Raw genomic sequence first — 27,073 nt, 5'->3', positions numbered from 1 at the left:
GTCTGCGGGGCGTCCGCGTCGGGAGAACACGGCTGCCGTTTTCCTGACGTTTGCCGCCTGCGTTTCCAAGCAGCCTTTCCCCCGGGAAGCTCTTTCCACTTCCTCCGCCCGTGTCTGCCGTGTCAGGCTTGGAGAGGGAGCACAGGCATCTCCGTCTGGAGCCGGGCTCTGCCTGTGCCCTGTCCCCGGGATCGTGGACGCAGCCCCTCCAGCCTACAAGCTCCCACTGTCGACCTCGGCGTGCAGCCAGCCTTTCTTGAGGCGCCTGGTCAGCAGTCACTGTCCTGTGAGCCCGTGGAGGCGGGAGGCAGGCCCAGCACCGGCCTGCGGGCCTGGAGGCCTTGGTCGGCCGTGGCTGTGACTAGAGCGAGCCTGGCCGTTCTGCAGGGCTGCGCTCCACGTGCTCCCCATCCCCAGTGTGTCCCAGGCGATCCTGGTCCCACGCCTGTCAGCCCAGGGTCCTCTGTGAGGCGGGGATCCGTGTGCCGCCAGGTTCAGCGGGGACCCCGAAGTGCGGGTATGCCGGGCCCCCCTGAACCCCTGGCTCCCCAGGCCGCACCCCTCCTTCAGCCGCTTTCCTGCGACCGGACGTGGGGCTGGTGATGGTGACCGTGGGTGTCGTGTGAGGTGCACGCCCTTTCCTGCCCCCACCCGCCTCTCCCGTCTTGTCTTCAGGAGGGTGGCTTTGGCTGCCTGGGTGCCACCCAGGTGATGCTGGGGCCAAACCACGGCTCAGCCGCCAAGACTGCTCTGAGGGTCTCCCTGTGGCCCAGGATGGGCTTCCCGGCCCCGAGAGCCGGGCGAGGCCTCCCACAGGGTCCTCAGCAGGCGGCCGGCCGAGCGTGGTCTCTGGTCCCAACTCCTGTTCTCTCCCCGGGCTCCTCCAGCCCCGCTTTGCGAGTTGCCCGTGTCCTTGACGAGTTCAGGAGCTGGGAACGCAGATGCGGGCACTCAAGGTTGCTCTTCATTCTGCACAAGGACTCACACCATCTGACGCGACAGACCGTTTACTCCTCGAGTCTGTCGCTCCTCTGGCGTGCTCAGCTGTGGGGACGCAGCTGCTCGGAGCCTCCTTGGGCACCCAGCACGCGCCCAAGGGCACTGTGGGCGTCCGGGCAGACGGCCAGTTGAACCTGGGCCCCTGCTCTGCCCTGCTCCCTGAGGCCCCACGGAGAGCGGGACCACCGCAGACCTCTGCAGTCGGGACAGCTGGTGGGCGGGTGGTTTAATGGTGAGTCACTTAGGAAGAAGGACTCCAGGCAGCTGTGGTCATGGCTGGAACCAGGCTAAGTGACGCCACGACCCTCCCCAAAGGCCGGGAATTGGCAGCAAGTGGCGCTGGGGGAGGGGGCATGACTGCCAAGCTCAGGGCAGGAAGGATGCTTGCCCGAGGTGTAACCGAGAGGCCCGCCGACCCAGGCCTTCTCCCGGCTCCATCTGCGGGCTGCAGCCTCTCTCCCAGCAAAGTCGGATCAGAGCGCTTCCCCAGGCACGTGTGGAGATGCAGGTCCCCGGGCCCCAGCTCAGACCTCCTGGGTCAGAATCCCAGGGGCCTCACCCCGCCCCTTTCACCCCTGGAGCCTGATGGACCCGAGGAGACGTGAAGGCGCTGAACCTGGAGGCCCCTTCAGGCGCTTGGTTACTGCTCAGCGGCCCTTGAGCTGAGTTGACCGGCGGGGAGAGCCCAGTGCTGGCTGTGACCAGGGCCGGCTGCCGTGCGGGGAGCAGAGCAAGCAAGTGGGGAAGTGCGCCTGCAGGACACAGGCCGTCGGAGGGCTGGAGGCCTCCCGAAAGCATGTCCTCGGACACAAGGAGGGACTTTGAACAGCAACACACAGACAAGAGACCTCAAAGTGTTCCAAAATGAAAAACAATGAACTTCTGGAAGTTAAGAATATAAAAGAGTTAAATGATGATCTAAAGAGTGGATTTTTAAGATAAAATGAGAAAGTCTGAAAAGCAGAGGAACAAGACAGCGAGATGGGAAACAGGAGGAAACAGTGAGGCAAGTCGAGGAGCCAGCAGCCCGTGAGGCCCACGTCTCCGTCCTACCTGCTCCACGGAGGCCGGGAGGACAGGCCACACACGCACCAAGGACCTTTCACAGCACGGCGGGGTGCTGGGCAGAGCCTGTGGTGGCAGAAAGCCCCCCACGCGCTGGAATAGTGGGTCACAGGCCAGGGATCACCAGACATCCCTTCTCAGCAGCAACTCTGGCGCTGGGCCCGCGGGCGCTGCTCCAGGTCCCCGGGAGCCGTGAGAATGCCCAGCGCTTCTGTGGTGGCTTCTAAGCTCCCAGAGGACAGATGGTGGGGGCACTGAGTAGCTGAATGGGTGGCCGGCCTGTGCATGGAGCGTGCTGTTAGAGCCTGGCCTCTGTTGCTGTGTTTCTGTCTGGCCAGGCTTCGCATGGTCAGCAGAGTCACAGCCCAGCAAACGCCTTCCCGGGCTGTCTGCATCCGCCTCAGCGCCCAGGACTCTGGCAACGGGGCCACGCAGCTGGGCTCTGAGCTGTGACCTGCCTCCAGCCATAGAAATTTCAGTACATGGACGCCCTAACCTCCAGAGTCTCGTCATGGACAGAAGGGCCCTCCCCACCCTCCCCGTGGCCTGCGGGACAGCCCCACACCCCTGATGGACTCATCTGCTGTGTACTCGGCGCTTGGCCTGCAGATGCCCTGGGGGTCGTGTAGGCGGGCGTGGTCTCCACGGTGACACCTGGCAGCCAGGATGGGGGCGACCCAGCTGTAGAGGTGCCCCGGCTCCCTTGTGCCAGGAGCCGCACTGGGGGCCAGGAGGGGCGGTGTGGGGCAGCCGCCCAGCCGTGGGTGACCACACCGCAATAGGTGGGGGAGCTTGTAGCCAGCTGTTCCTGGACCTCAGCCTTAGGACAGCCCCTGCCAGGAGCATGGCCCTCGATCGGCAGGAGCCTGAACCCCTTCTCCCCTCCCCTGCCGGAGCTGGCTCCCTACCCACCCAGCCTGGGCCAGAGAGATTACTAATTGGTGCTTAATTAGGTAATACATTAATATTAAAATCTAATCTTGTTAGAGCAATGCACAGGAGGTGATCAGATTTGTCCCTGCCTGACTATGCCACTGATCCCACGGGGTCCCTGGAGAGGGCTGTGCCTGGGCCCCTGCCTGGAGTGCCATTCGCTCTGCCCAGGGAAGAGGCCACCACGGGGAGGTGGCCACAGGCCGGCCAGCAGCAGCCGCGTCGTCTGCTCTGTCTCCTGCCTCTCTGTGCAGACCGAGGCTCACCCCCTTTCCCACTTCAGCCAGTGCCCGCCCCGCAGGGGGAGGACGGGGCTGCCGGGGGGCCCCTGGCCAGAGCCACCGGCCTGGATTAGCACTAGCCGGGACGTCAGTGCTGAGCACAGGGCCCAGGCAGCCATGGGTCACCAGTGAGGGCGCTGAGGCCCCACGTGGCTCGGCCCCGGCACACGGTGATGGACTCAGGGCTACCTGTGGCCACTGGTCTGGCTGCCTGAGGCGTAGAGGTGGGTGTAACCTGGGTCAGAGAGCTGTGCTCAACAGGAGCTGGTCTCTGAGCACCTAGAGCCTTCGGGGAGCAGGGAGAGCCCGAGCCTGTAACAAGAAGAGCCTTGCCTGCACTTTGCCGCTGGTTGTTCTCAGCTGGAGGGGCCGCCTCTGAACAGCCAGGAAGACTGCAGGGAAGTGGGAAGCGGAGACAAGAGTCGTGTCCCTCCCGCTCAGCCCTTCCCCATTCGCCCGCCCCGCCCCGCCCCGCCCCACCCCGGCAGAACTGCGTTGGCATTGTCACTGGCATCCTTCAACTCCCGGCCTTGCAGCAGGCGGCAGAGAGGCCTGCTGGGGTCTTCAGATGGGGTTAGCAGCACGAGGGTGGATCTGAAAAGCACCGTGGTGGCTTCGGATGGAGCTGACGTGGAACCCGAGCCCACAGAGGGTGGGTCAGGTACCCAGACCATGACCAAACCTGGAAATGAAGGCAGGAAGTAACTGCCGGTTCCTGTGAGCGTTCTTGCGTTTCTTCGGGTGAACACCGGAGTTGGATCACTGGGTCACGGGGTTCGTGCACTGTGAACCTCGAGGCTGGCTGCGGTTCCACACCCCTGCTGGCCCCACGGGGGCTCCGGGCTCCGCGTCCCGCCAGCACTGGGCCCTTCAGTCGTTCCCAGGTGTGCGCAGTGGAGGCCCCCTGAGGTGTAACTGGCGCTTCCCTGACGTGTAAAGATGCTGAGCATGATTTGTTTCACGTTAGCCCTTCCTGTATCCCCTTGGGTGGGTGGGGGCTCCAGCTTTTGTCCATTTTTTGTCTTTGGCTTGGGTTTGGGGGTTGCGTTTCCTAGCAGAGTCTTTCGCAGAGCAAACGCCTGTAACTTGGATGTGCTCTAATGGTCAGTTCTTCTCTTTTAGGAGTCAGATCTAGGGACTTCAGCAGACCAAAGTCAGGACCCTTTTTCCTCACGTTTTCTCTCTTAGGTCTTTTAGTTCTGCGTTGAAATCTGTGACCCATTTTGTCAATTTTTCCTGTAATGTGAGATTCAGGTTGAGGTTCTTTTTTTTGTTTGTCTGGGGGGCTTTCTCCTGTAAATGTCCAGAGACTCCAGCATCACGTGTTGAGATGGTGTCGTGGCTCCATCAGTCACCTCTGTACGTTGGCCACGTCAGCTGACTGATGCCGTGGTCCTGTCTCCTGCCGGCCCTCCCGCTTGCTGCCCCGAGTGTCCCTGCAGAGTCTTGGTAGCTGGACGGGAAGGAAGTCTTAAGGTCGGCGGCGTAATCCCTCCCACTTTTAGCTGTTTTTTCAACAGCGTCTGGCAGCCCTGTTTCTGTGGCCTTTCTGTTTAGCTTTAGGATCAGCGTGTCTGTATCTGCAGGAATCCTGGTGAACTTTACACGGGGAATCCACTGGCTCTGTAGATGAGTTTGAGGAGAATCCGTATCGTTACTGTGATGAGCCTTCCCAGTCCAGAACCAGCGTGTCTCTCCGCTGACTCAGGCCTTCTTCGAGCTCGTTCATCAGCCTCTTGTGGCTTTCAGCGCACACACCAGTTGCGTGTTTTGTTAGAAACAGGCTCGTGTGTCTCGTTTTTGTTAATTTCTCGTTATCCTCAGCGCGTGTTTTTCCTTGTCGTGTCCGTTGTTCCGTGCTTGTGTATGAGAAGGAAATGGCAACGCTCTCCAGCGTTCTCGCCCGGGAAACCCCACGGACAGAGGAACCTGGCGGACTGCAGTCCACGGGGTCAAAAGGAGTGAGTGGGTTGTGACCTGATCAACAGCGACACAGAGATGTGGCTGATCTTGGTGTTGGGCTTGCAGCCCGTGGCCGCGCTAAGGCCAGTCAGCTCTGGGAGGATTTTGATTTTGATTGTCTGCGGTCGTGTCGGCTGTGAGCAGGGCCTGTTGCACTTGTTCCTGTGGGCCTGACGCCTCGGGTCGCACGTTCTCTCCCTGTAGCCGCGTGGCTGGGACTTGACGACTGTGCCGGGCTGCGGTGGTCAGCGTGGGCACTGGCCCTACTCCCGGTCCAGGGGGCGTGGGGTCAGCTCTGGGCTCTTTGCAGATGCCCTTGCTCGTTCCTGTCTAGTCTGAGTCTGCCGAGAGCGTTGGTCACGTTAGGTGTTGAGTTTTTTCAAATGCTTTTCTGCATCACTTATAGGCTCATCTGGTTTTTCTTCCATAGGCCGTCAGTGTGGTGGGTTATCGTGAAAGTGTTTACTAATATGTTGAACCAGCCTTGCATTCCAGGTAAATCGCCCTTGTCTGCGGTATATTTTCTTTCCGCACGTTGCTGAGTTCAGCTTGCTGTTTCGTCAGTAGTTCTGGCGTCTCTGCTCGTCTTGGTCTGAGCTTCTCCTGTTCTATTGTTGTCTGAAAGTCATGCACAACTTTTCCTCTCTGCAGATGATGTGTTTGTCTACACAGATGAGCCCAAGAAGTTTTTTGTTTTTTTTTTTTAAAGAATGCAGTGAGTTCATCATTGATTTTTGTGTGTTGCTCTTATATCCGTGCTCAGTCGCTCAGTCGTGTCCCACTCTTTGTGACCCTTGGGACCATAGCCTGCCAGGCTCCTCTGTCCATGGGCTTCTCCAGGGAGAATACTGGAGAGGGTTGCCCTGCCCTCCTCCAGGGGATCTTCCCGACCTGGGGGTCGAACCCAAACCCACATCTCTTTCGTCTCCTCCATTGGCAGGTAGGTTCTTGACCTAATATTAGTGCTATCCGGGAATCCCATTATACCCTGCAACCTTGCTGAATTCACTTACATGATTTGTGTGTATAATGCGAATATGACATCTGTGAGCAGTTAGGGAAGCTGAAATCTAAGACATTATACCATCCCTGCTCACTCTCCCAAAATGAAATTTCTGAGTATAATTCTAACAAGGCACATAAAAGGTCTGTGTGCTGAAAACGGCCGCGCGTTGAGCAGGGAGTCAGGGGGCTTCTAATACAGGAAGAGGCAGACTGCATTCAGGCGCGAAAGACTCCATCAGGAAGCTGTCCCTGCGGCCCAGGCTGGCCCCAAGCCACGGTTACCGTGGGAGGTCAGCTCTGCACCCGTGGCTTCTTCCCCCATCTGCCTGCGTGGGCGCATCTCTTGGCTGGCGGTCAGCTGTTCCCTCCTTGTAGGTCGGCGCCTTCGTGAAGGGCCGGTGGGTTTCCTTCCTTCCTCTTTCCCAGACCTGGAACTTGTGAACCTGTGGCCCGAATCCAGTGAGGATAACTCATGGTCACCAGAGCTGTTAAAAACCACGCAGACGACCTTGAACTGGTGAGCGGACAGACCCTCTGGTGCAGCCGCTGCCCTGCCACTTAGCATGGAGACAGCCGACGACCAGCGTCCGGGGCTCCTTAAAGGCTCAGGGGCCACGTGCGGGAGAGGCTTCAAGGTCCCCAGGGCGCCAGGCCCTCTGGTGGGCGAGCCGGGAGGGTTTGGCAGCAAGTCAGAGGCAGAGCACAGGACACAGTGCAGGGCCCGCAGACGCCTACGCCCGGCTAGACCCTGCAGGCGCGCGCCCAGAGGGTTGACCACTGCACGCTTGAGACTTTCTAATAGAAATGGCATCTCACGTCATTACTGATAAGGAGACATTTTTTACTTCCTCTTTTCTGAATGGTCTTATCACAACCAGAGCTCCTTTATCTCTTCTTCTACTCAGTTTGTACAGAAGTTTAACTTCTTGTTTTTCTTTATGATTATTTTGTATAGAAAGTGTTAACTTATTTTGGAGTTTCATCAGTCTATTCCATTTAAGCTTAGAAAGTTCTTTATTGACTTGATAAATTCTATTTTCTTCTGTGACTTTTTGGCTTGTATTTTATATTTAAAGATGTAATCTGCCTGGAACGTATTTTGGGATGTGGCATAAGGTGAAGGCCTCAGTTGATCTTTTTCCTGATCACAGACGGCTGCCTGGGTGCTGTCCATCTGTAGGTTTATAATGTGTCTTTATTTTTCTTTGTCTTTATTACATGGATTCTGGGAGTTTATTTCATTTTTCTGTTCCACATCTTTAGTAATTATAACAGAAAGTATGTTTGCATATCTGCTGTAGAGCACAGCTTTTCCCTTTTCTTTGCTTTCATTTAGATTTCCTTAGCAAGTTTATTATTCTAAATGAATTTCAGAAATGTTTTGTCAAGTTCAAGAAAAAGCCGTTGAGGTTTTGGTTTTTATTGACACTGCTTTAAAGATATAAATTAGTTTGGTGGGCGAGTTTTCAGCTTCGTTGCGTCCCGTGTCTCTGGACAGGTGGGGGATCGCCAGGCCTGTGGGACCGAGGGGCCAGGCTGGGGCACCCCTGGTTGCTTGGAGGCCCTCTGCAGGCACAGGTCCCGGGACGTGTGTCTCTACTCCTGCCCCACTCCTAGCTGCCGTCTGCTGCCGGGCCATGTCGGGAAACGGGGGTCCAGGCCACCTTCCTCCGCTGGGGGCCCGTGCGTCTCCCTGCCCCAGCCCCAGGCCCCAAGCCTGCCTGCTTCTCCTCCCATTCCTGCGGTTCTCCCGGGGTCACTTCTGCTAGAAAAACAGAAACAGCTTGAGAACCGTTTGTCCGGTAGCTCCCCCAACACACTCACAGCAGGTGACCTATGGCTCCAGTGAGGCGTCTACTTTGGAGGCAGGACCCAAGCCCCAGAGAAGAGCCGGAAGCCAAGGGTGGGAGTGGAGGGAGAGGGCGAGGGGTTGGGGTCCTGCCCCTCCACCTCCTGGCAGGGCGTGCGCCTTCTCAGGGACACGGGCCCTCGAGCCAGGGGCCTGGAGGCGTGGGGAGCTCACCGTGCTTGCTGACGGAGTCTGGGCCCGAGGGTGGGCATTGCTGCCCTGGCCGCTGCCCAGAGCTGCTAGGCGGTGGTTACCGCCTCCAGCATGGCTTCTCCAGAGCCGAAGAGGAGCCCTGCAGGAGCCTGGACGTCAGCAGAGCCCCTGAGCCCAGGCGCACCCGGAGGGGGTGGCGCCAGGTTAGCCCGCTGCGGGGCACAGGGAGCCCCCCTCGTCGGCCCCCTGAGGGGTGCAGAGAGCCGCCCTCGTTGGCCTGCTGGGAGGCACAGAGAGGCCCCCTGTGGGCCCGCTGGGGGGCGTGGGGAGCCGCCCTCGTCGGCCGCTCCCAGGCAGGCTGGTGCGGAAAGCGGTGGCGCTTTAATCACTGGTGTCCCAGGCTGCTCTCTCTGTGCTGTTTGTTTGTTCTTGGTGTCAGGTAATAAAGGGCAACACCATCAATTAGGTGTTTAATTGGAGTTGTAAGGAAGTCGTGTAATTTAATCTCCGGGTTTGCAGGCAGACAGGCCGAGGGAGGGGCGTGTGAGCCCCCGCCGCGGCGGCTGCGGCCCCTCTGCCTCCTGCTGCCCACGAGCAAGTCCCTGGTGGCCCTGCCCTGTCCCCGGCCACAGGCAGACCTGACGCCGTCAGGGGCCAGACCCCGGCATCGTCGGCAGCCCAACGTCCCCACCCAGCACCCACCCAGCCCTGTTCTCCACGTTGGAAACAGCGCCAGCAGCCAGGCGAGGCAGCCTGCTCAGAACATGGGCAGCGGGGACGTTCCTGGGCAATCAGGCTGTCTGGGCAGGAGCGGCCCTGGAGGGCGTGTGTCTGCAGCGTCTGCGGGGTCCCCACGTCCCCCTCTCCCCAGCTCGCGGATCTTGATGGGATTCCTCCGTGAGCTGTTTCCTGGGCATCACAGGATTAGCGGGGTCAGAACTGACCTCTCCAGGCTACAGCGAGAGTCCCCAAACCCGTGAGAACGACGCATGCCCCTCACTGCCGTCACCGAATGCTGGCAGGCAACGGGAATTCCGTCCGTGGCTGGTGGGGCACAAGATGGCGCAGCCAGTCTGGAAGCCAGTTTGGTGTTTCTTACGAAGCGACCATATGACCCAGCCACCACACTCCTCAGCATTCACCTGGAGGAGCAGGACACATGTATGTCCACACGAAAACCCGCGAGTGCCACAGCCTGGAGGCAGGCAAGAAGGCCTTCTGGAGGCGAACAGGGCGCAGACCACGCTCCGTCCAGACAGTGGAGCATCATCCGGCACTGAGAACAAATGAGCCGCCAATTCACAAGAAAGACATGGAGGAAACTTCCATGCCCATGACTGAGCGCAAGGAGCCGGTCGGGAAAGACGACAGACCATGTGACTGGCGGCACGACGGTCTGGGGAGGGCGGAGCGGTGGAGACGGGAGGATGAGGGGCGTTGGGGGGCGAGGTGGAGCCCAGGGAGCGTTCAGGGCGAGGACGCTGTCCTCTGCACCACTGGGAGGCTGCATGTTCGCCGTTACACGTTCGGGCAGACCCACAGGCGGCACGGCCTCCAAGTGAGCGGTGCGGCAGCAGTGGCTCGTGGGGCTCGTGGCTTCTAGGTGGGCTCGTGAACAAGTGCCCCCCCTGGAGGGTGTGTTGATGCTGCGGGGCTGGTGTGGCTTGGTTTGGAGGCAGTCTTTGTCACCTCCAGTCAGTTCTGCTATGAACCTAATGCTCTTGATAGTCTTTGGAAAGAACGCCTAGTCGCCCAGTCGTCTCCTGTTCTACGTGAGCAGGTGTTTCCAGTAAACACTGGGTATTGTGCAGCAGTCCCGACAGTCTGGCTCCGGGACGTCAGGACCCCCAAAGGGTTTCACTCCCGTTTGCCATCAGTGTCCGCGCCCCCCACAGCCCCGTCGGCCTCTGGCTCTGTCGGTGGGTCCCCTCTGGAGGCTCGCAGGAAGGGGGTCCCCCAGCCCATGGGCGTCTATATGACGTAATAGGGTTGGCATCTCATCTCTGTCTCGAGTGACCCCCTCTGCACATGCTCCATGGCGGGCTCCCCGTCAGCTGGCGCCCACGGGCTGTTCGCACGCCCTGGCTGCTGTGAACATCTGAGTCCAGGCCTGCATGTGGACTAAGGTTTGCATTCCCCTCAGCGGAAGTGGGGTTGCCAGGCTCTGCAATAGTTTATGTCTAAGAGTCGGCCAGAGGGCCTCCCCAGCGGCAGCGCGGTTCCCGTTCTTTCCCCACGTGGCCGTCCTCCCACTCAGTGCCCTGTGGCCTCACAGCTGGGCTCTGGGCCCTCGCTGAGCTGCAGCCACCAGGGCTGCGTTCCTCTGGGGGCTCCAGGGAGGGTGCTCTTCTGCCGCTGCTGGGTGCCCCACGGCAGGCGCTCCAAAAGCTCTGCCACCTTGGGGGCGCCCCAGAGGACCTCCCTCCCTGCCCTCGTTGGGTGGATCATGTGGTGCTGGCGCTGCAGCTGTTCGTAGTCGGGGACCTCTCTAGAGGTGGGGGCTGGGCGGAGGTTGGGGGAGAAGGCTTTCCCGTGGCCGGGCGGGGGGTGGGCATCAGTGGCATCTTCTGGACCCTGCGGGGGGAGGGGGAAGCCACATGCGTCACGTCTGGACTCTGCGGGGGGAGGGGGAAGCCACGTGCGTCACGTCTGGACCCTGCGGGGGAGGGGAAGCCACGTGCGTCATGTCTGGACTCTGCGGGGGAGCCACGTGCTGTCACGTCATTGGTGGTCAGCCCAAGCCCCACACCCTGGGCCAGGAGCAGAGTTCATGCAGCCTAGATTCTGGTCCTGATGGCCGCCAACTGCCGTGTGTCCTCGGGCCACTCCCTTGGCCCCTCTGAGCCTCCTCCTCCATCCCGGGCAGAGGCTGTCCCTGAGCTGGCACCACCTGCTGCGCTGGGCGCTTGTGACCTCTGACCAGGGCCCTGTGTGCTGGGACCCCAGGGCCGTCCAGGCCAAGAGGGGCTGCAGGACCACCAGACCGTCCCCTTCCCCTCCGCTGGCAGGCGTGTGCATCAGGCTTGCTCCTCCTCACAGGCGGAGCCAGGACGCTCTCCGTGTGGTCACCCCCAGGCTGGAGCCCATCTTCCCGATGCTCTCCCAGGCCCGGCTCCAGTGGGAAGCCTGTGTCCTGGCCCCACAGACCCCGCGGGCTGCCCCCACCCCGTCTGCTGCTTCCCGAGTCTGCAGCCAGCTGGTTCCGAGGGTCTCTGCTCCCGTCCCGTCTGAGGGGGTCCCTGCAGTTTGGCCATGAGGCCTCGCTGCAGCCGTCAACAGCTTTAATAAACTGCCTTGTCTCCAAAGGAGAGAGAGAGACAATTTAAACTCCCGTCTCGCCCAAAGCAGACAGATTGACTCGGAACAACTCAGTCAATAAAAGATGAGCTCTGGAAGCCTTTTGTCTCTGAGAGGGAGCTCGCCTTCTGGGGAGTTCATGTTCTGCGAGCCCACCACCAGGAGTTAATAATACATGCAGCGTGGGGTGGACAGAGCCAGAGCCTCCTGGAAGCGCCCCCAACTCGGGACAGTGCCTGCCGGCTAGCAGCTCACAGCCACCGCCCCGGGCTCCTCCCCACCCAAACCAGCAGGCCAGGGCCCCCTCGTCCTCTGCTCCCCGGAGTCTCCTCTGGGGGTAGCCTGCAGGGCGTGTGTGGAAGCCACTGGAAACCCGTGTCAGCCAACGGTGTGCTAACGCTCCGTCTCGGGTGTCCGTGTCAGCCAGCGGTGTGCTCACGCTCCGTCTCGGGTGTCGAAGGCGCTTGTCCTCCAGGTGGTTTCTGGCCCTGGCGTGTGTGTGAATGTGTGCAGAAGAGCGTGCACGTGTGTGTGTGCGCACGTGCGTGTGTCCGCACGAGTGTATCTCCAGGCGCTTTGCTTGTGACTGCCGGAGCCCGTTTCCCTGTCCGTGAGGTAGGGGTGCGCGTGGGGATGCTTCCAAAGCTTGAGACCAGCCGGTGCGTGCGGAGGGAGCCTCAGCTGGCTGGGCGAGCGGCAGTCACGAGCTGTGCACCCCTCGTGACCCAGGTCCCCCCCTGTGGGGGCTTTAGGTAGGAGATGTCAGTGGTCGGCAACCAAGCAGGTGAATAAGTCATCAGAGGGCGGCGAGTTTCACAAGGGGAACCCCACCAAACATGGGGCCTCCAGAGGCCATGCTGGGGCCTCAGCAAGGGGCCAGCCTTGTGCTGAGGCGACCCGGACGCAGGGCGGTCCTCACTGCAGGGCTGGCTCTGCCGGGGGCATCTGGGGGCCCACCCGGCTCCCCTGCTCTCTGTCTGGGTGGCACTGACCCCACGTCTAACCCACCCAGGGCTGTGTGCGTCCAGAGGGCACGCTGTGGCCGTCGGCACTTGGTGCGGCTCGGGCCAGGGGACAGGCCGCCCCCCCGGGCCCCCGCTGCCACGTCTCGGCAGTGGGGGAGGCTGGCTTCCCGGGAGTGTGGTATCGCACCCGTGCCCGCCTGTCACCCTGGGACTCTCCCACCCCGTAATCTGGTGGGCTGTAATTGCTGGTGTCTTTTCAGATCATTTTTGTGCAAGGTGACAAGCTGCTTGCCGAGTGAGCAGTTAACCACACAGCGAGGCCCATTTGAAAGCTGGCACTGCGCTCACCAGGGCGGGCGTCTGCCAGGCAGCCTGGCGGTGGGCACGCGTGCTGCTCATCTGCATGTAATTCCAGGGCTGCGTCTCCTCTCTCGCATGAAACGTGCAATTTCCGGCCCCACAGGGGGCCTGGACTCATGGCGGAGAGACTGTTCGGGGCCCTCTGGCGGCAGGAGGCTCCGGCCAGCGAGTCTGGGTCCTGGCCCCTTGTCGCTGAAGCCAGCAGCAGGGATGGTATGCCTGGCGTGCCTTTCCTGGAAAGGTGTCCGGCCTGGGCGCTGTGTCGGGAGGGGAGCGCGGGAGTGCGGAGCTGCCAGGCTGGCCGCGAGCCCCTCAGCACCTGCGGACCACGCGGGCTTCTCTGCCGTCTCCCCTCCCCTCCTCCCCCAGCAGGAGGCTCTGCCGTGTCGGGGGGCAGGCCTTGCTCCGCTGTGACGGAGCCCACTCGTGGAGCTCAGTGCCCACAGACGCCCCACCATCTCCCCGCTCCAGGTGGCCCGCGGGGCCAGGGCACTCACCCAGTCCTAGCCCTGCAGCGCCGGCTCCCGCGGTGGCTAATAAAATGGCATTAATATTTGATGCCTAATTATTAAATATTTAAAAATGTAAAGCTGAAGTAGTTTAGGCGTTCCCAGACATGAATAACTCAGCCCTGGCAGCGGCCCCACGCGGGGCCTGAGCAGAGCCAGTGGCGCTCACAGCCTGCGGGGGCCCGAGGCCAAGCGTCCAGAGGCCGCGGGGAACCCTGCTCCCCAGGTGGACCAGCCTCCGTCTGAGCCGCCAGCCAGGGCAGTTGGGAGAGCCGGCCCGCCCGTGTCCCCAGCCTTGGCCTCCCCATCGCAGAGCCGGCCATGCTCCCCGCCTCCTGTGGATGCGCCGAGACCACAGAGGCTGCTCCTGGTGAGAGGTGCGGAGCTGGGCGGCTGTCACTCCTGCTGTGGCTGCCCCTTCTGTGCCCGGGGGACAGGCTGTGTGTGAGCGTGGGAGCTGGTAGTCCCAGCTCTTGGAAAAGCAGACGGTGCCCCCCCAGCCCGCATCCTGCCCCCCGCCACCCCCACTGCCGGGCAGTCCCAAAGGCCTTCCTCTTGCTGTCTCTCAGGTATGCTGGGAGTAGGCCCTTTTGCACAGAGAGATGCTCTTTCTAATGATGAAGAATTCAACCTTTTGTTGCTTTTATAAAGCCTGAAGATCTCAGCATTACCTTTTTTTATTCACTTTTCAGAAAGAAAAATGATTCTGTCCTGAGCCCCCAAAGGACAATTTCAGAAGCTGCTTCCAAGTCCTAAACAGCGTCGCTGCAGGGGCCCAGCCTGCACCGCAGCCCTCAGGGGCCTGTCCCCGGCCAGCTCGGGGCCTCCCCGCTGTGGCAGCCACCCGCCCAGGGGTCCGTTCACGGAGTCAGGGTGGGAGGCCGCTGGGGGGCTGGTCTCAGCACCAGCCACCCTTGGTGCCGTCAGCGCCCCCTCCCATCCAGAGCGCCCAGCCGCCCAGGGCTTTCACCACCATTGTCTCAGGGACAGAAGCCCTTTTGGAGTGCCTGTGGTCGCCTCGCGCTGCCATGATGGCTGTGGGCGGCGTCCTGGGAAGGGCATGAGTGGCCCTCTGAGAAGGGCGTGGGCCATCCCGTGACTGTGGCCTGGGCATCCTGGCAAGGGCGTGGGCCATCCCGTGACTGGCCGCGTTCCTCACAGTTGAAACACGTGGCGTCCTGTGGGGACACACGAGTCTCACCCGCTCCGGGGCTCCTCTTGCTTCTCTGTCCTCTGCTGGCCTCACACTCCCCCAGTCCCAGGCCCTGCACGCTTCCTGGCGCTTAGACCGCAGCCCGTCATGGCGGGCTGGCCTCCCTGGGCGGCGTTCCCTGCTGTCAGCTCCCTGCCCCGCCGTCCACGCTCCCCTTCCCCTGCTGGTCCCATCCCGCTGCGTGTCCAGGGGCTGTGGACGGCAGGGCAGGGTTTCTTGGAGACTGTCGTCTGCGCTCAGGCTCCAGGCGGGAGCCAGTTTCCATACAGCTTTGCAGCCCCCTCTTCAGGTCGGTGGTCAGTCCTGCCTGTGGCCCTGGGACTTGGAGCTCGTGTGGATCCGGCTCCTGCTCCCTGCAGGATGTGGCGTGTTCTGCGCCCGTCTGGCCCGGGAGGCGTGGCCTCTGCTTCCGGAGGCATCTGTGCGATCTCCCTGACGTCCTCTCCTGCCCGCCTTCTGCAGACTCTCTGTGAAGTTGCCACCAGCTCGGTGCCGGGCCCCCAGGGTCGCTGGGTGCATCCTGTCTCTGCTCTTTTCTGCTTGTCTGGCGTGTCTCTGGGAGGCGTCCTCTGCTGTCTGAGCTCCTCCCCGCCGTCCACGGGAGCCTGGCCCCGCCGTGGGGCAGCCTCTGACGAGGCCTGTCTCGTTGCCGGTCTCTGTCTGTCCAGGTTGCTTTATTCTCGTCTTATGTTAGAAGCTCTTGTGCATCCAGTGACCCTGGGTGTGCTTCTGTGGATGCTTCCTCTGGGTGAAGTGGGTAGGAGCCTGGCCGGGGCCTCCCTCTGGGGCTCCTCTGCCGGACACCAGTGTGGCCCCCATCCCCTTTCCAGAAGGGCCACTGCCCAGCTGCTGGGGTTGGGGGGCTCAACAGGGAGCTCAGCTGCCAGGCCCCCTCACTGTCCCCCGACCAGACACAGAGAGACCTCCTTACTGCCCCCACGACCAGAGAGAGACCCTCTCACTCCCCCACAACCAGAGACCCCCTCACCCCCATGACCAGAGAGAGACCTCCTCACTCCTCCCATGACCAAAGAGAGACCCCCTCACTCCCCCATGACCAGAGACCGCCTCACTCCCCCACGACCAGAGACCCCCTCATCCCCAAGACCAAAGACCCCCTCACTCCCCCACGACCAGAGAGAAGACCCCCTCACTCCCCGATGACCAGAGACCCCCCTCACCCCCAAGACCAGAGAGAGACACCGTCACTCCCCCACAACCAGACACAGAGACCCCCTCACTCCCCCACGACCAGAGAGAGAGCCGCTCACTCCCCCCACGACCAGAGAGAGACCCCCTCACTCCCCCACGACCAGAGAGAGAGCCACTCACTCCCCCACGACCAGAGACCCCCTCACTCCCCCCACGACCAGACACAGAGATCCCCTTACTCCCCCACGACCAGAGACCCCCTCACTCCCCCCACGACCAGACACAGAGTTCTCCTCACTCCCCCACGACCAGAGACCCCCTCACTCCCCGCCACAACCAGACACAGAGATCTCCTCACTCCCCCACGACCAGAGACCCCCTCACTCCCCCCACGACCAGACACAGAGAGACCCCCTCAGTGCGCCCCTCAAGGCACAGAGAGCTGGGGAGGCCCTCTCTGGCTGTGCTGGTCAGCAGGGCTGGAGGGAGACCGTCCCCACCACAGATGTGTCTCCTGGGAGCATCTTGTGGGTGTCTTGGGAAGGGAGAGTCTGAAATGGGCCTGTGGGCCTGAAGCTGGACTCTGTCTCCTCCCAGGGAGGTGGGTCCCCTGGGGCAGGAGGAGTGGGGTGACGCCCTCACCAGGACCCTTAGACCCCGGCTGCCCAGACTGGGCGCAAGCCGCCCATGGGCACAGCTCAGGCCCGTTGGTGGCGTCGGGAGGAAGGCTCAGCTCAGGGGAGACTGCCCGCAAGCTGCAGGGAAGGAGGGGCGGGACGGCCAGGTGGGTTCCGCACCGTGGCTCAGAGCCCTCTCAGCTGCGCCTGCTGCCTGGGCTGGCGGGGAGGCTGGGGGCCCTGGGTAAGGCCCGGGGTGAGGCTTTCGTCTCTCGCACAGTGGAGTGGCCTGGGGGAGCTCGTGGGGGTGAGGGCTGGTGGGGGGGCAGGCGGGAGCTCAGCCTGCGAGTGAGGTCTGGGGCAGTGAGGACTGGGGCGGGAGCTCAGCGAGCTGGGCAGCCGCTGTCTGCTGGCTGCTGTCGGCCGAGAGTAGCCATCGCCAGCAGGCCAGGCCCGAGGCTGGCCTGGGCCCTGGTGGGACGGCTGTGACTGTGCCGCAGGCTCCAGGTCTCGGGTCCCCAGTCCTGCCAGGGGAGGCCTCTGCTCACTCTGGGAGAGGCTGGGCCAGAGTGATGCTGTTTCCACGGAGGAGGGCATATCTTTTATTTAATCCAAGCCATTCTGTGAATTATTCATTCATGTTTATGTAAGCGATTGAGCTACACGGATCGTGGGAGCAGGTCAAGACACTGACTCTGCTCCGAATCAAAGGGGCCACCCCTGGGGTCCTCCCCGGACTCGCCCGCTCAGCGGGCTCTACCGCCCCCGGCCTGCCCCCATGGACCAGGCCGCCCGGTGCCAGGTGCCCTCCGCCTGTAGGACGCTGCCCCTGAGCCCTCCGTCCCGGCCTTGCCTTGCAGGTCCGTGGCAGGTCCCCAGGCAGCAGGTGGCTCGAGTCACCCGCCTGCTTGTGGGGTCTGTTGGTGGGAGAACAGGCCACGTCTGCACACAGCGGGCTTCCCCCTCACGGCCAGGTTGCGTGCGTCCGGCGTCCGAGAGCTCATGGGCGGTGCAGCCTGTGTCCTGGGTGAGACGCCCCCACGAGCTCAGCCATGAGCGCTTCCTCCAGAGCAGGTTTTTCCCCCGTTAACGGCCCATCCTCGGTGGCTCAGCTGTGGGACAAGAGGAGAACCTGAGGTCAGAGTGGCCGGCCGCCTTTCTAACTTCGGAGTCTGATTACTCAGTCGATCAAGGGCCCCATCCCCAGGCTCGGCCCTGGAGTGAGGGCGGCCCTCAGGCCTTCAGGGCGGGAGGCCGTCCAGGAGCACAGGGGCCATGGAGAGGCCTGGTGTCGGGGTCCCTGGTTCAGGGCCGGGGGCGGCAGCTGCCAGGCTGCCCCAGCGCTGCAGGCCGTGGAGACGAGACCGGGGAAATGTGCTAGAACCTTGGTGTGTTGCGGAGTCTGTGCGGGTCCTGAGGTCCGGGGTCAGAGGGCCCCGCCTCTGACGCAGATCTGCGGTCAGTGGTCGGTCGCCTAAGTTCGTGCTTGTGAAGTGGGGGACCCTGCACGCACCTCGTGGCTGCGGTGGCTGCTGCGCGTGTTGGGGCCTGTCCGGTGGCTGCCACCCTCCCACCTCAGCAGTGCCCGGCCCTCTGGCCCGCTTAGTCTACCCTAAGCCTCAACACGGCTGCACCCCGATGACCCCTGGAACCAGCGTGGGGGGCAGAGGTGGGAGATCTCTCTCCCTGGAATGTAGGCTCCCTGCCCGCCTGCCCCGATGCCTCCTCTGAAAGAGAGCCTGATGACATCTGTTCATCTGAAAGCAGCCCCGCCAGGGCGCCCACACCTGCAGCAGACGCCCTGGGTCCTGAGGGTCAGCCAGGGCGGGGGCGGTCCTCGGGGAGGGCAGGCCACACACTAGGCTGAGTCTGGAGGCCTGGGGTGCTGCACCCCCGGGCAGCATCGGGCCTCACAGGCGCCTCGTGTGCCCATGTGTAGCCGGCTCGCTGATGATGGGGCTGAGCCGAGGTGTAACTCCCGGGACGGCGCCGCGGGGAGGACTCAGGTGGCCGCTGTGTGCGCTCCTGGTGGCTTCCACAGCTGCTTTCTCCCCGGCAGGTGGCCCGAGGGCCCTGCCCTGAGCTGTCCAGTTAGGACAGGGCCCAGGGTGCCCTGCCCGACTCCACACCCAGGGAGCCTGTCTTCTCCCAGCATCTGGTCTCCAGGAGGCCAGCCAGGGAACCACGGGCAGCGTGATCCCAAATCTCCGGATGACCTCGCTCCCGTGGCCCCCACCCCCGTGCTTCTCAGTGGCGGCCTGGGAAGTGTTTGCCGCTCCCCGGGCTGACGGGAAGGACTTGGGGCTGGGGTGCGGGGTGGGGGTCCCCGTCTGGGCCCAGAGGAGGGAGGAGCCTGCCTGCTGCCCGGCTCGTCATCCTCGTCAGGAGCCGCGCGTGGCTGCCTGGCCCCGACGTGGCGTGCACCCCCCTCACCCCTCAGTCAACGCGCTGCTGCCCCTGAGTGTCCTCCTGAGACCCCAGGGAGCTGACTGCCTCTCCCTCCCCACAGAGCTGAAGAAGCAGGTGGAGAGTGCAGAGCTGAAGAACCAGCGGCTGAAGGAGGTCTTCCAGACCAAGATCCAGGAGTTCCGGAAAGTGTGCTACACGCTGACGGGCTACCAGGTGGACATCACCACGGAGAGCCAGTACCGGCTGACCTCCATGTACGCCGAGCAGAAGGCCGACTGCCTCATCTTCAAGGTGGGACGCGGTGCCCCCGAGCCCCGGCCCCTCCCTGCCCTCTCCCTCGGCGTCCGCACCCTGGGGGCAGGGGGACAGGGCTCTGCGTTGCAGTGCCCTCTGGGGGCTGAGGAACGGTGAAGTCAGGGAAGGGCCCTCAGTGCACCCACGGGTGCAGCTGGACGGCGGGGGCGGGACCAGGGAGAAAGCCCCGAACCCGAGCTGCTCCCGCGGCTGGGGGCCCTGGGGTGGGCTTTTGGGGTCTGACAGGGTGGTTTCGTCCTGCCACACCCGACGGTGGGAAGTCTAAGCAGCTCAGTGCACCTCTGCCCTCTTGCTGGACCCCCAGGGCGCTGAGTCGGGCGGGAGCCCCGTGTCTGGCACGGCCCCCTGCCTGCTGGCTCAGAGCACGCGCAGAGTGTGGGCTGAGGGAGGGACCCAGAGAGCAGGTGGCCGGCGGGGCCCTGCTCTCCAGGCGGAGCGCCCGTCTCACTGCACTGGGACTCAGGGCCCACCTTGCCTGGCCCCAGGGGTCAGAAGGATTCCCGGCCAGCCGAGCTCCACGGAAGGGTCTCGGGGGAGCTGGTGGGAGCGGAGGCCGGCCCTGCTGCCTGGGATGGACACAGGGTCCCGGGGCCGCGGGCCCGGCTGAGGAATGACCGCAGACAACGGCAGCCTCCGTGGCTGACTTTGTTTTCCCAGAGGTGGTTTCACAGGCAACAGGGGTGCTGGGGGCAGAAACAGCCGCGCTGTCGCAGGTCGGGGGGCACAGGTGTGCAAGGTCGGGGGGCACAGGTGTGCAAGGTCGGGGGGCACAGGTGTGCAAGGTCGGGGCGCAGGTGTGCAAGGTCGGGGGCACAGGTGTGCAAGGTCGGGGGCGCAGGTGTGCAAGGTCGGGGGGCACAGGTGTGCAAGGTCGGGGGCACAGGTGTGCAAGGTCGGGGGCACAGGTGTGCAGCGGGGAGGGCGGGCCTGGGCAGCCCGGAGGGGGGGGCCGCCTGCCAGAGCTCAGCCCCGCTGTCGCCCCGCAGGGCCTGGCCCCGGCCCGCCCGCCCCCAGGAGTGGGCCCAGAGCCCTCAGGCGTGTCCTCAAGGTCTGTCCCAGGAACTGGCAGCCGGGGTCCCTGTTGAGCTGTGAGGACGGTGGGAGTTCTGGACGCCCCGCGTCACCCAGGGTCACGGCGGCCCTGCTGTCTGAGACCCCAGGGGACCAGGGCCCAGGGATCCGGGGGGGGGGGGTGGCTGCTTCTCGCTCGCCCGCGCCAGGGCCGCGGTGTGTGCGCCCACACCCGCCGTGGGAGGGGCCGTGGGGCGGAGCTGGGCCCCTGGGCCTGCACAAGGGGCGGCTCTGTTAGGAGTAAAGAAGCAGGCCTCACGTGTCGCTGTGACCGTGGAGTCCGTGGCTCACCCGCGTGTCGTCAGGGTCTGTGGGTTTTGACAGATGCGAGCCGCCGTGCCCTGGGCAGCCCTGTGCTCATCGCCGGCTCCGTGGCTCTGCCTTTCCCGGAGGCAGTGGGCTCACAGGCCGGCTCCCTCGGTTAGTGACCCGGCCGAGCCCCAGCTCTTCTCCTGACTCGACGGCTGGTTCCTCTTTGGCTCTGAGCCATCTTCCCCGTCTGGACATCCACAGTTAGCTTGTCCATCACTTACTGAAGGACGTGGTCGTTCCCAGGCTTTAGCAATTACGGATGAAGCTGCTGTAAACAGGCTTAAACCTTTGCGGCCGCGTGACCACGTAAACGCAGCCTTAGTCTGCGGGCGGCACGGAGGCTGGCGTGCAGCTGGATGGGCTGGGGTCCGGGGTCTGCCGGCCGGCTCCCCTCTTTCTGCACCTGGTGTGCCTTGCCCCCGCTCGGCGCGTCCAGGTCAGCAGAGCCGGCCCAGCTCAGGTGCAGCCTCTGCAGGAAGCCAGGGCCACCCTCACCCCCTGCCCTCCCAGCCCGGCCCTGAGGCGAGTCCACCCGGGGAGCTGGTCTCGTTCTCAGCCTGGCCTCGGGCCCAGAGTGGGCGGCAGGTCCCCAAGGGTCGGAAGCAGGGAGCGGAGTCTGGCGGCAGAGCCTGCGCGTTGGGCCCGCTCCCGCGCGCCATGGGGGTCATCCTGGGGGTCATCCTGGGGGCGTCTGCTCCTCCCCACAGCCCCACGTCCCTTCGGCATCGGCTGTGGCCCTGAGCTGGCGGTGGGTCAGTGTCTGCGGCACGGATGTGACTCCTGAGGCGTTGCCGTCAGGCGGGGGTTATGGTGCTGGACTGTGGGCCAGAACCTCAAGGTGTGACTGTCCCCAGTGCCCACAGGCGGGGCACCTTCTCGTGGCTCCGTGTGTGCGCTGGCAGGGCACATGGATGTGCGGGGGGCCCCGCCTGCCTTTGTCCCCTCATGCCCAGTCAGCGCGCCTCCCAGGAGCCCACAGCCCCGCCCCCTGAGAAATCCGCCGTGGGCAGTGCAGTGGGATGGGTCCTTGCAGTCTCCAGGCTGCCTGGTACCAGCGTCGGGGTCCTGAGCCGCCCCGAGCGCCCAGCCCCCGGCAAGTGTCAGCTGGTCCTCTGGCGTCCAGAGCTTTCCCCACAGAGACCAGCAGAGCAGCCAGAGGGTGGCCGCTCCTGTCCCGCCTGCCAGGCTGTTAGCTGCCCCTTGGGGCCCCAGGTGCTTGCCTACAGGTGGAGGGGCCTGGTCCCCACTGACCGGACACCCTGCCCCCTCACGGCCTGTCCAGCACGCCCCGCCTGTTGGTCCCTGCGGATCGGCACAGCAGGGTCCGCCCCAGGGTGCCTGTTGTCAGGGGTCAGAGACTCAGGCTGAGGCCCCCGTGGCCCCATGCGCGTCCCAGAGGGGCCGGTGTGCAGGCGCCCCCGGGGGTGGGCGTGCACCCCAGCTGCCCGCTGCGTCTGGGAAAGCGGCTGGGATGAGCAGAGCGTGTTTGCGGCCCCCCCACCCCACCCCAACCTCGTGGGGGGAGCAGGCCCCTCACCACCCTGGCTCACAGGCCCACCCTGCCCTGGCACAGGCGTCCTGTCCGCTGGACAGAGGCCAGCAGCCTGCTGCATTCGTGGGGGTGGGAGCATGGAGAGCTCCCTGTGGAGGCAGGAAGGGCCAGGAAGCCCCCCCCTCCCCAACCCCGGGCGTCCTCTGCCCACCGCCTCTGCCTCCCTGGAGACAGCCGCCCGAGCCAGGGCTGGGGCTGGAGAAGAGAATGGACTATGCTGGAGCCAGACCGAAGCACGAGCCAGGCCATGGCGGAGCTCGGTGCGGCCTGGGCTCAGGGCTGCAGGCCAGAGCCAGCAGGCTCTGCTGGGAAGGCAGTCGGGGTTGCCAGTGACAGCTCTCGGCTGGGGGGCGGGTGTGGGGCTCAGAGCGCCCCCTCCGCCCATGCTGACCTGGGCTAGGCCGCGATCCGGGGCTCCTCACCCGAGCGCACCTGCCTGCGCTGGGCCTCGGGGTCACGCTGGGATGCGGAGGCTGTCCCCATGCCTCTCTCTGCACGGCAGGGCGCTGGGGTACGGGCTGTGGGCAGTGAGAGCAGAGGCCTGAGACAGTGAGGACTCAGAGCCGTGGGAGGCCCGGCCCTGGCCACTCTGTCCCCTAGATTTTTGGACCTGGTGACAGTTTGTAATTGAACACAGCTCGCCCATGATGGGGCCAAGGAGCAGGCATGTGAGGTGCAGGTGTGGGTGACTCTGGGCGCCCCAAAGCCAGCAGACGCCTAGTGACTGCCTCAAACAAGAGCCTCTCAGCAACTTGGGGGCTGACCCAAGAACGCCCCCAACCACAGAGCCAGCAGTTTCTTGTCCTCGAAGGCCATCCCCAGGGGGCTCTGCCCCTGAGCTCGTGTGCCACCCCCCACCCTTCCCTGCAGGCCCAGGCCTCGCTGCCCCCAGCCTCACTCAGCGCTTGGCTCGGGGCCCTCATACCCTCCCCCCGGCCCAGCACAGGCGTCCTAACCTGGTCACAGGGCACCAGGTCGGGTGCCGTGGGCCTGGGAAGGGCCCACCAGAGGACCCCAGGGCTGGTGCCGTCCACCGCTGGGCTGGACTGCGGTCCCAAGGCCTAGTGGGTCACCCGGTGCCCTCGTCCAGCTCATGCAGCCAAGACTCCCGGTGCAGGACCGCCTGCCCTCCCCGGGGACCTGGGCCTCCCCCCGAGCCGACGCCGCAGGACTGACCAGGAGCACTCGTCTGGTGGCCGCCCTGGCAGATGCTGAGTCTCCCGGGCAGATGCCGAGTCCCCCAGGCTGATGCCAAGTCCCCCGGGCTGCTGGTCCTGATTAATTGTGCAAACCTCATTAGTTCACGTCAAATTTCGTGGAAGGTGCTCCTCCGGGGGCCGCGTGAGCGGCCTCCGGTCTCCCGGGAACGGCCCCCCACGGCTCTCAGCCCCACCCGCCTGGGCGCCGCGGTCTGTCTGCCCCTCCTCCAAGGCGCTGCTGCTGTGAAGAATATTAAAGCAGTTTTTCCAGGAGATGGAAGGGAGCACGGGGTTCCCTGCATGGCCCAGCGTCCGGCGTGGTTCCCTCGGAGCTGGGGCCGGGCCGGGCTGTGTCTGTCATGGGGGCACGGCTGTGGCGCAGGAACCCAGCAGAGCCCCTCGGGGAGCTGGAGTCTTGGGCCCGCTGGGCAGGCTGGGCACTCTGACGGTGACCCTGCCGCGGGGCAGCCTCGCTGTCATTTCACTGCAGGGTAGGGGCCGAGGGGAGCTGCCCCCCGTCCTGCCCCTCAGCCCCGCCTGTCACGGCCCTGCTCTCCGGCTTCCCTAAGACCCACCGACCGCCTGTCCTCCAGCCTCAAGGCGGGGAGGGGCCCTGCTGTCACCGGTGGGGGCCCCTGGCCTGGGTCTGGGGGCTGCCCTCCTCCACATGGCCCCTCCGTGGCTCACAGCTGCACCCCTTCGGGAAAGGGCTTGTGAGTGCAGTGACCAAGCGCCCCTGGAGATGGGTGGAGCCCCCCGGCAGGGCCGTAGGGCGGGGCCCCAGCTCACCCTCCTTCCTCAGGGCCCGGCGGACCTCAGGGCTGGACGAGCGAGGTGACTGGGCCAGGGTGCAGGGCCCGCTTAACCCTGCCCTACCCGCACGCAGTCTTGTAGCTTAACTCACCTGGGAGCCAGAGCCCCGGGGCCTGGGGAGTCAGGAGCCTGGGGGTGCTGGTCTCATGGGCAGGGGCCCCTCACGCGCCCCTCACGCGCCCGGCTTCCTGCAGCCAGCCTGGGTTGGGGGCCGGGTTTCCCCTTACATGGGAGAGGTGGCTTGCTTTCAGGTCAGAAATCCTCAGGTCAGGACGGGCGTTCAGAGTCCCAGGGTCAGCGCGTGTCTGGGGCAGGCTTGGAGCTGAGAAGGGAGCTGTAGGGGGCGGGGTGCACCCCCGGCCAGTCCTCCCTGCCAGTGCTCTTCTGCCGACTCCCAGCTGGTGACGGTGGTGGGTTCTCTGAGGCACTGCCAGGGGCAGCTCCTGCCCCGCTGTCTTCTTCCCGCGGTGGGGCGGGGGCGCTTCTCTGGGGCTGGCCTGGCTGTGCTGGCTGACTCCCCCGGTCCCCTCCCCCACCAGCCGTGGGCTTGCCCCCCCACCCCCCCACCCCGATGTGGGCGAGGCTCGGTGTTGCTGTTTTGTGAGTGCTGACCTCGTCTCCGTGGTTACCCCATGGCAGGCAGCGTTTGCTTTCACCTTGGCTGGTGATGCAAAGCTTCCTTCCAAGCTGAGCCTACTTAAGTTGATAAGGATAGTTGATTTAAAGAAAAGCGTTAAGTAAATGACAGACCTGGCCGGCGGCACGTGCAGACAGCTGCCGCTCAGAGACCCGCCGACTGCCTGCTCATGGCCGCCCGCTCGGCCTGCAGCAGCCCCAACTCCTCACCACACAGAGGGTTCCCAGGGAGCCTCCAGCTCACGGGGCCCGACACAGGCAGCTTCTGACCCGGGGGCTGCAGGCTCCCCATCCCCCTCCCCCGACTCAGCTGAGATGAAGCCCTGATGCCAGCCTGCAGGCTCTGGCACGCATGCCCCCGAACCCCCACTGTTAACGATGGAGCTCCTGCAGCGATTTACCTGGCTCTCAGCCTGACCCCGTGGTGAGGAAAATCAAGCTGAAATTAAATCAAATTTCAAATGTTAAGCTAACCAATTAAAAAAGCAATCACATAGAAACATGTTTTTCAAAACACCGTTGTGTACTCTGCCCTAATTAACGTGTGCAGGAAGGAGGTCTGGGCTGCGGGGCAGCGAGTCCAGTGCTAACACTGTCCCTGTGACCTGTCCCTGGCGGGCACAGGGCGGGGACGGAGCCTAGCCCAGAGCCCTCCTCGGAGCCCAGACCCACGGGTCCCAGCCCCCACCTGTGCCTCTGGCCGGGAGTCCAAGAAGGTGCCGAGCACACCCCTGACCGGGCACCAGCATCCTGGGGCGAGACGTCCCCGGGCCCAGCCCCCTGGCGAGGTGCGGCCGGCTGTCGCCCCGGAGGCGTCGTCTGCTGTGGTGCTCCCCCCCAGCACACCTCCTGCGCGGCCTCCCCCTCCTCTCCTCTCCCGGGCGGCCTGGCCTGCCCTGCCCTCGGGGTCAGCCACCAGAGCCCGTGTGCACGCGGGACAGGCTGTGTCCACGAGTCTGGGGCTGCTGAGGAGTGAGGCGCTTCAGCCAGTGCTGCCCAACACCGTCTGACTCAGTCCCGTCCGTCACCCCTGATATTTCTCACAGAGCCAGAACAGATAACTCTAAAACTTAATGGAACCACAGAAGACCCAGAATTGCCAAAGCAATCCTGAGCAAAAAGAACAAAGCTGGAGGCATGACCCTCCCAGACGTCAGACGATGCTTCAGAGCTACAGTCTTCAAAACAGCATGGTTCTGGCACAGAAACCAGACGTGTGGATCAACGAGGCAGACCAGAGCGCTGGCAGAGTGCTGGCAGCAGACCCAGACACCCACAGCCAGTTAATCCACAAACAAGAGGCGAGAACGCGCAACGGAGGAAAGATAACTCCAGCAAGTGGTACTGGGAAAGCTGTACCGCCGCGCGTAGATCAGTGCAGTTTCAGCACACCTTCTCACCATACACGAGAAGAAACACGAAACGGCTTAAAGACCCAAATACAGAGCAGGACACCGTCACACTCGGAACTCCTAGAAGAGAGGACTGGCACAGCGTTCTCTGGTGTGAATGACGGCAGTGTTTTCTTATATCAGTCTCCGAAGGCAATAGAAATAAAAACAAAAATAAATAAGTGGGACCTAATCAAACCTAGGTCTGGCGTGCTGCAATTCATGGGGTCGCAGAGTCGGACACGACTGAGCGACTGAACTGAACTGAACTGAATCAAACCTGAAAGCTTTTTCACAGTAATGGAAACCATGAACAGAGTGGAGCGGCAGCCTACAGACTGGGAGAAAACATTTGCGAACGACATTATCAACAAGGGCTTCCTTTCCAAAATACGCAAACAGCTCATACAGTGCAGGAGACGCAGGCTCGATCCCTGATCCGGGAGATCCCACACGTCCTGGGCGGCCGCGGGGAGGAGCGGTGGTCAGCCCGTCAGGGTCCTGCCGGTGCCGGGAGTGGATCTCCCCGCCCCAACTCTGCCTGCCCGGGCGGGGCAGCTGCCCTGGCCTCTCGGGGGGCGGGGACTGGTGACATTGCTGATGGGGCTTCCCTCGGGTGAGCTCCCCCCTGGCAGTGCCAGCCGTCTCCCAGGAGGACGCCAGGTCCTCCAGGACAGGAGGGGGGCAGGGCCTGGGTCCCTCCAGGGTCCTGTGGGCTGTCGTCAGGCGGGGGTTCCACTGTGTCTCTGCCCCTCCGTGTCTGCTGAGGGGTTAGGTTGCTCCTGGTCTGCCCTGTGAGCAGGGGGGCCCCGTGGGCAGCTGTGGGCGGGTCATAGGGTGTGCCCTGTGGGTTCAGAGCCGGCTCGTGGGGCCCAAGGCCCGCAGAAGAGCTCGGGCATCAGGACCAGGGGACGCGGAGGCCGTGCAGGCGCAGAGGTGGTGCAGGGCCTCCTGCTCAGTGATGAGGGCCTCAGCGGGCATGTGGATGGATGTGCCTGGTGCTCAGGGAGTGAGC

At 63.7% G+C, this 27,073-nt stretch overlaps 1 protein-coding gene and 1 long non-coding RNA gene across 6 annotated transcripts in view; one reads left to right on the top strand and one right to left on the bottom strand.

Annotated features, from left to right (window-relative positions):
* MAD1L1 (mitotic arrest deficient 1 like 1) overlaps positions 1-27,073 on the top strand; it is a 286,697-nt gene that overhangs the window by 197,008 nt on the left and 62,616 nt on the right. For all 3 annotated transcript variants that reach the window (XM_086376992.1, XM_086376989.1, XM_086376994.1), the window contains one exon: positions 18,870-19,060. Coding sequence is in view for 2 of the 3 variants with exons in the window: in XM_086376989.1 (XP_086233115.1) it covers positions 18,870-19,060 (191 nt within the window). In the remaining variant the exon portion in view is untranslated. The remainder of the gene's footprint in view (positions 1-18,869; positions 19,061-27,073) is intronic.
* LOC147344684 (uncharacterized) lies at positions 16,939-26,359 on the bottom strand. 3 transcript variants are annotated; one of them, XR_015155086.1, is made up of 4 exons: positions 24,123-26,359; positions 23,196-23,293; positions 20,415-22,537; positions 16,939-17,472 (listed from the first exon to the last, which is right to left on the bottom strand). It is a non-coding gene; the product is annotated as an uncharacterized LOC147344684 (long non-coding RNA). The 3 variants fall into 3 exon arrangements; XR_015155088.1 differs by having other exon boundaries at positions 22,411-22,537; XR_015155087.1 differs by lacking the exons at positions 20,415-22,537; positions 23,196-23,293.

This window comes from Bos grunniens, chromosome 25 (genome assembly GCF_055505025.1).
Source record: "Bos grunniens cultivar Pamir isolate PY7600 chromosome 25, Bosgru_T2T1.0, whole genome shotgun sequence".
In the NCBI taxonomy this organism is placed as follows: domain Eukaryota; kingdom Metazoa; phylum Chordata; class Mammalia; order Artiodactyla; family Bovidae; genus Bos; species Bos grunniens.
The sequence above is the reverse complement of the archived record's forward strand: the minus strand, read 5'-3'. Positions and strand labels throughout refer to the sequence as shown.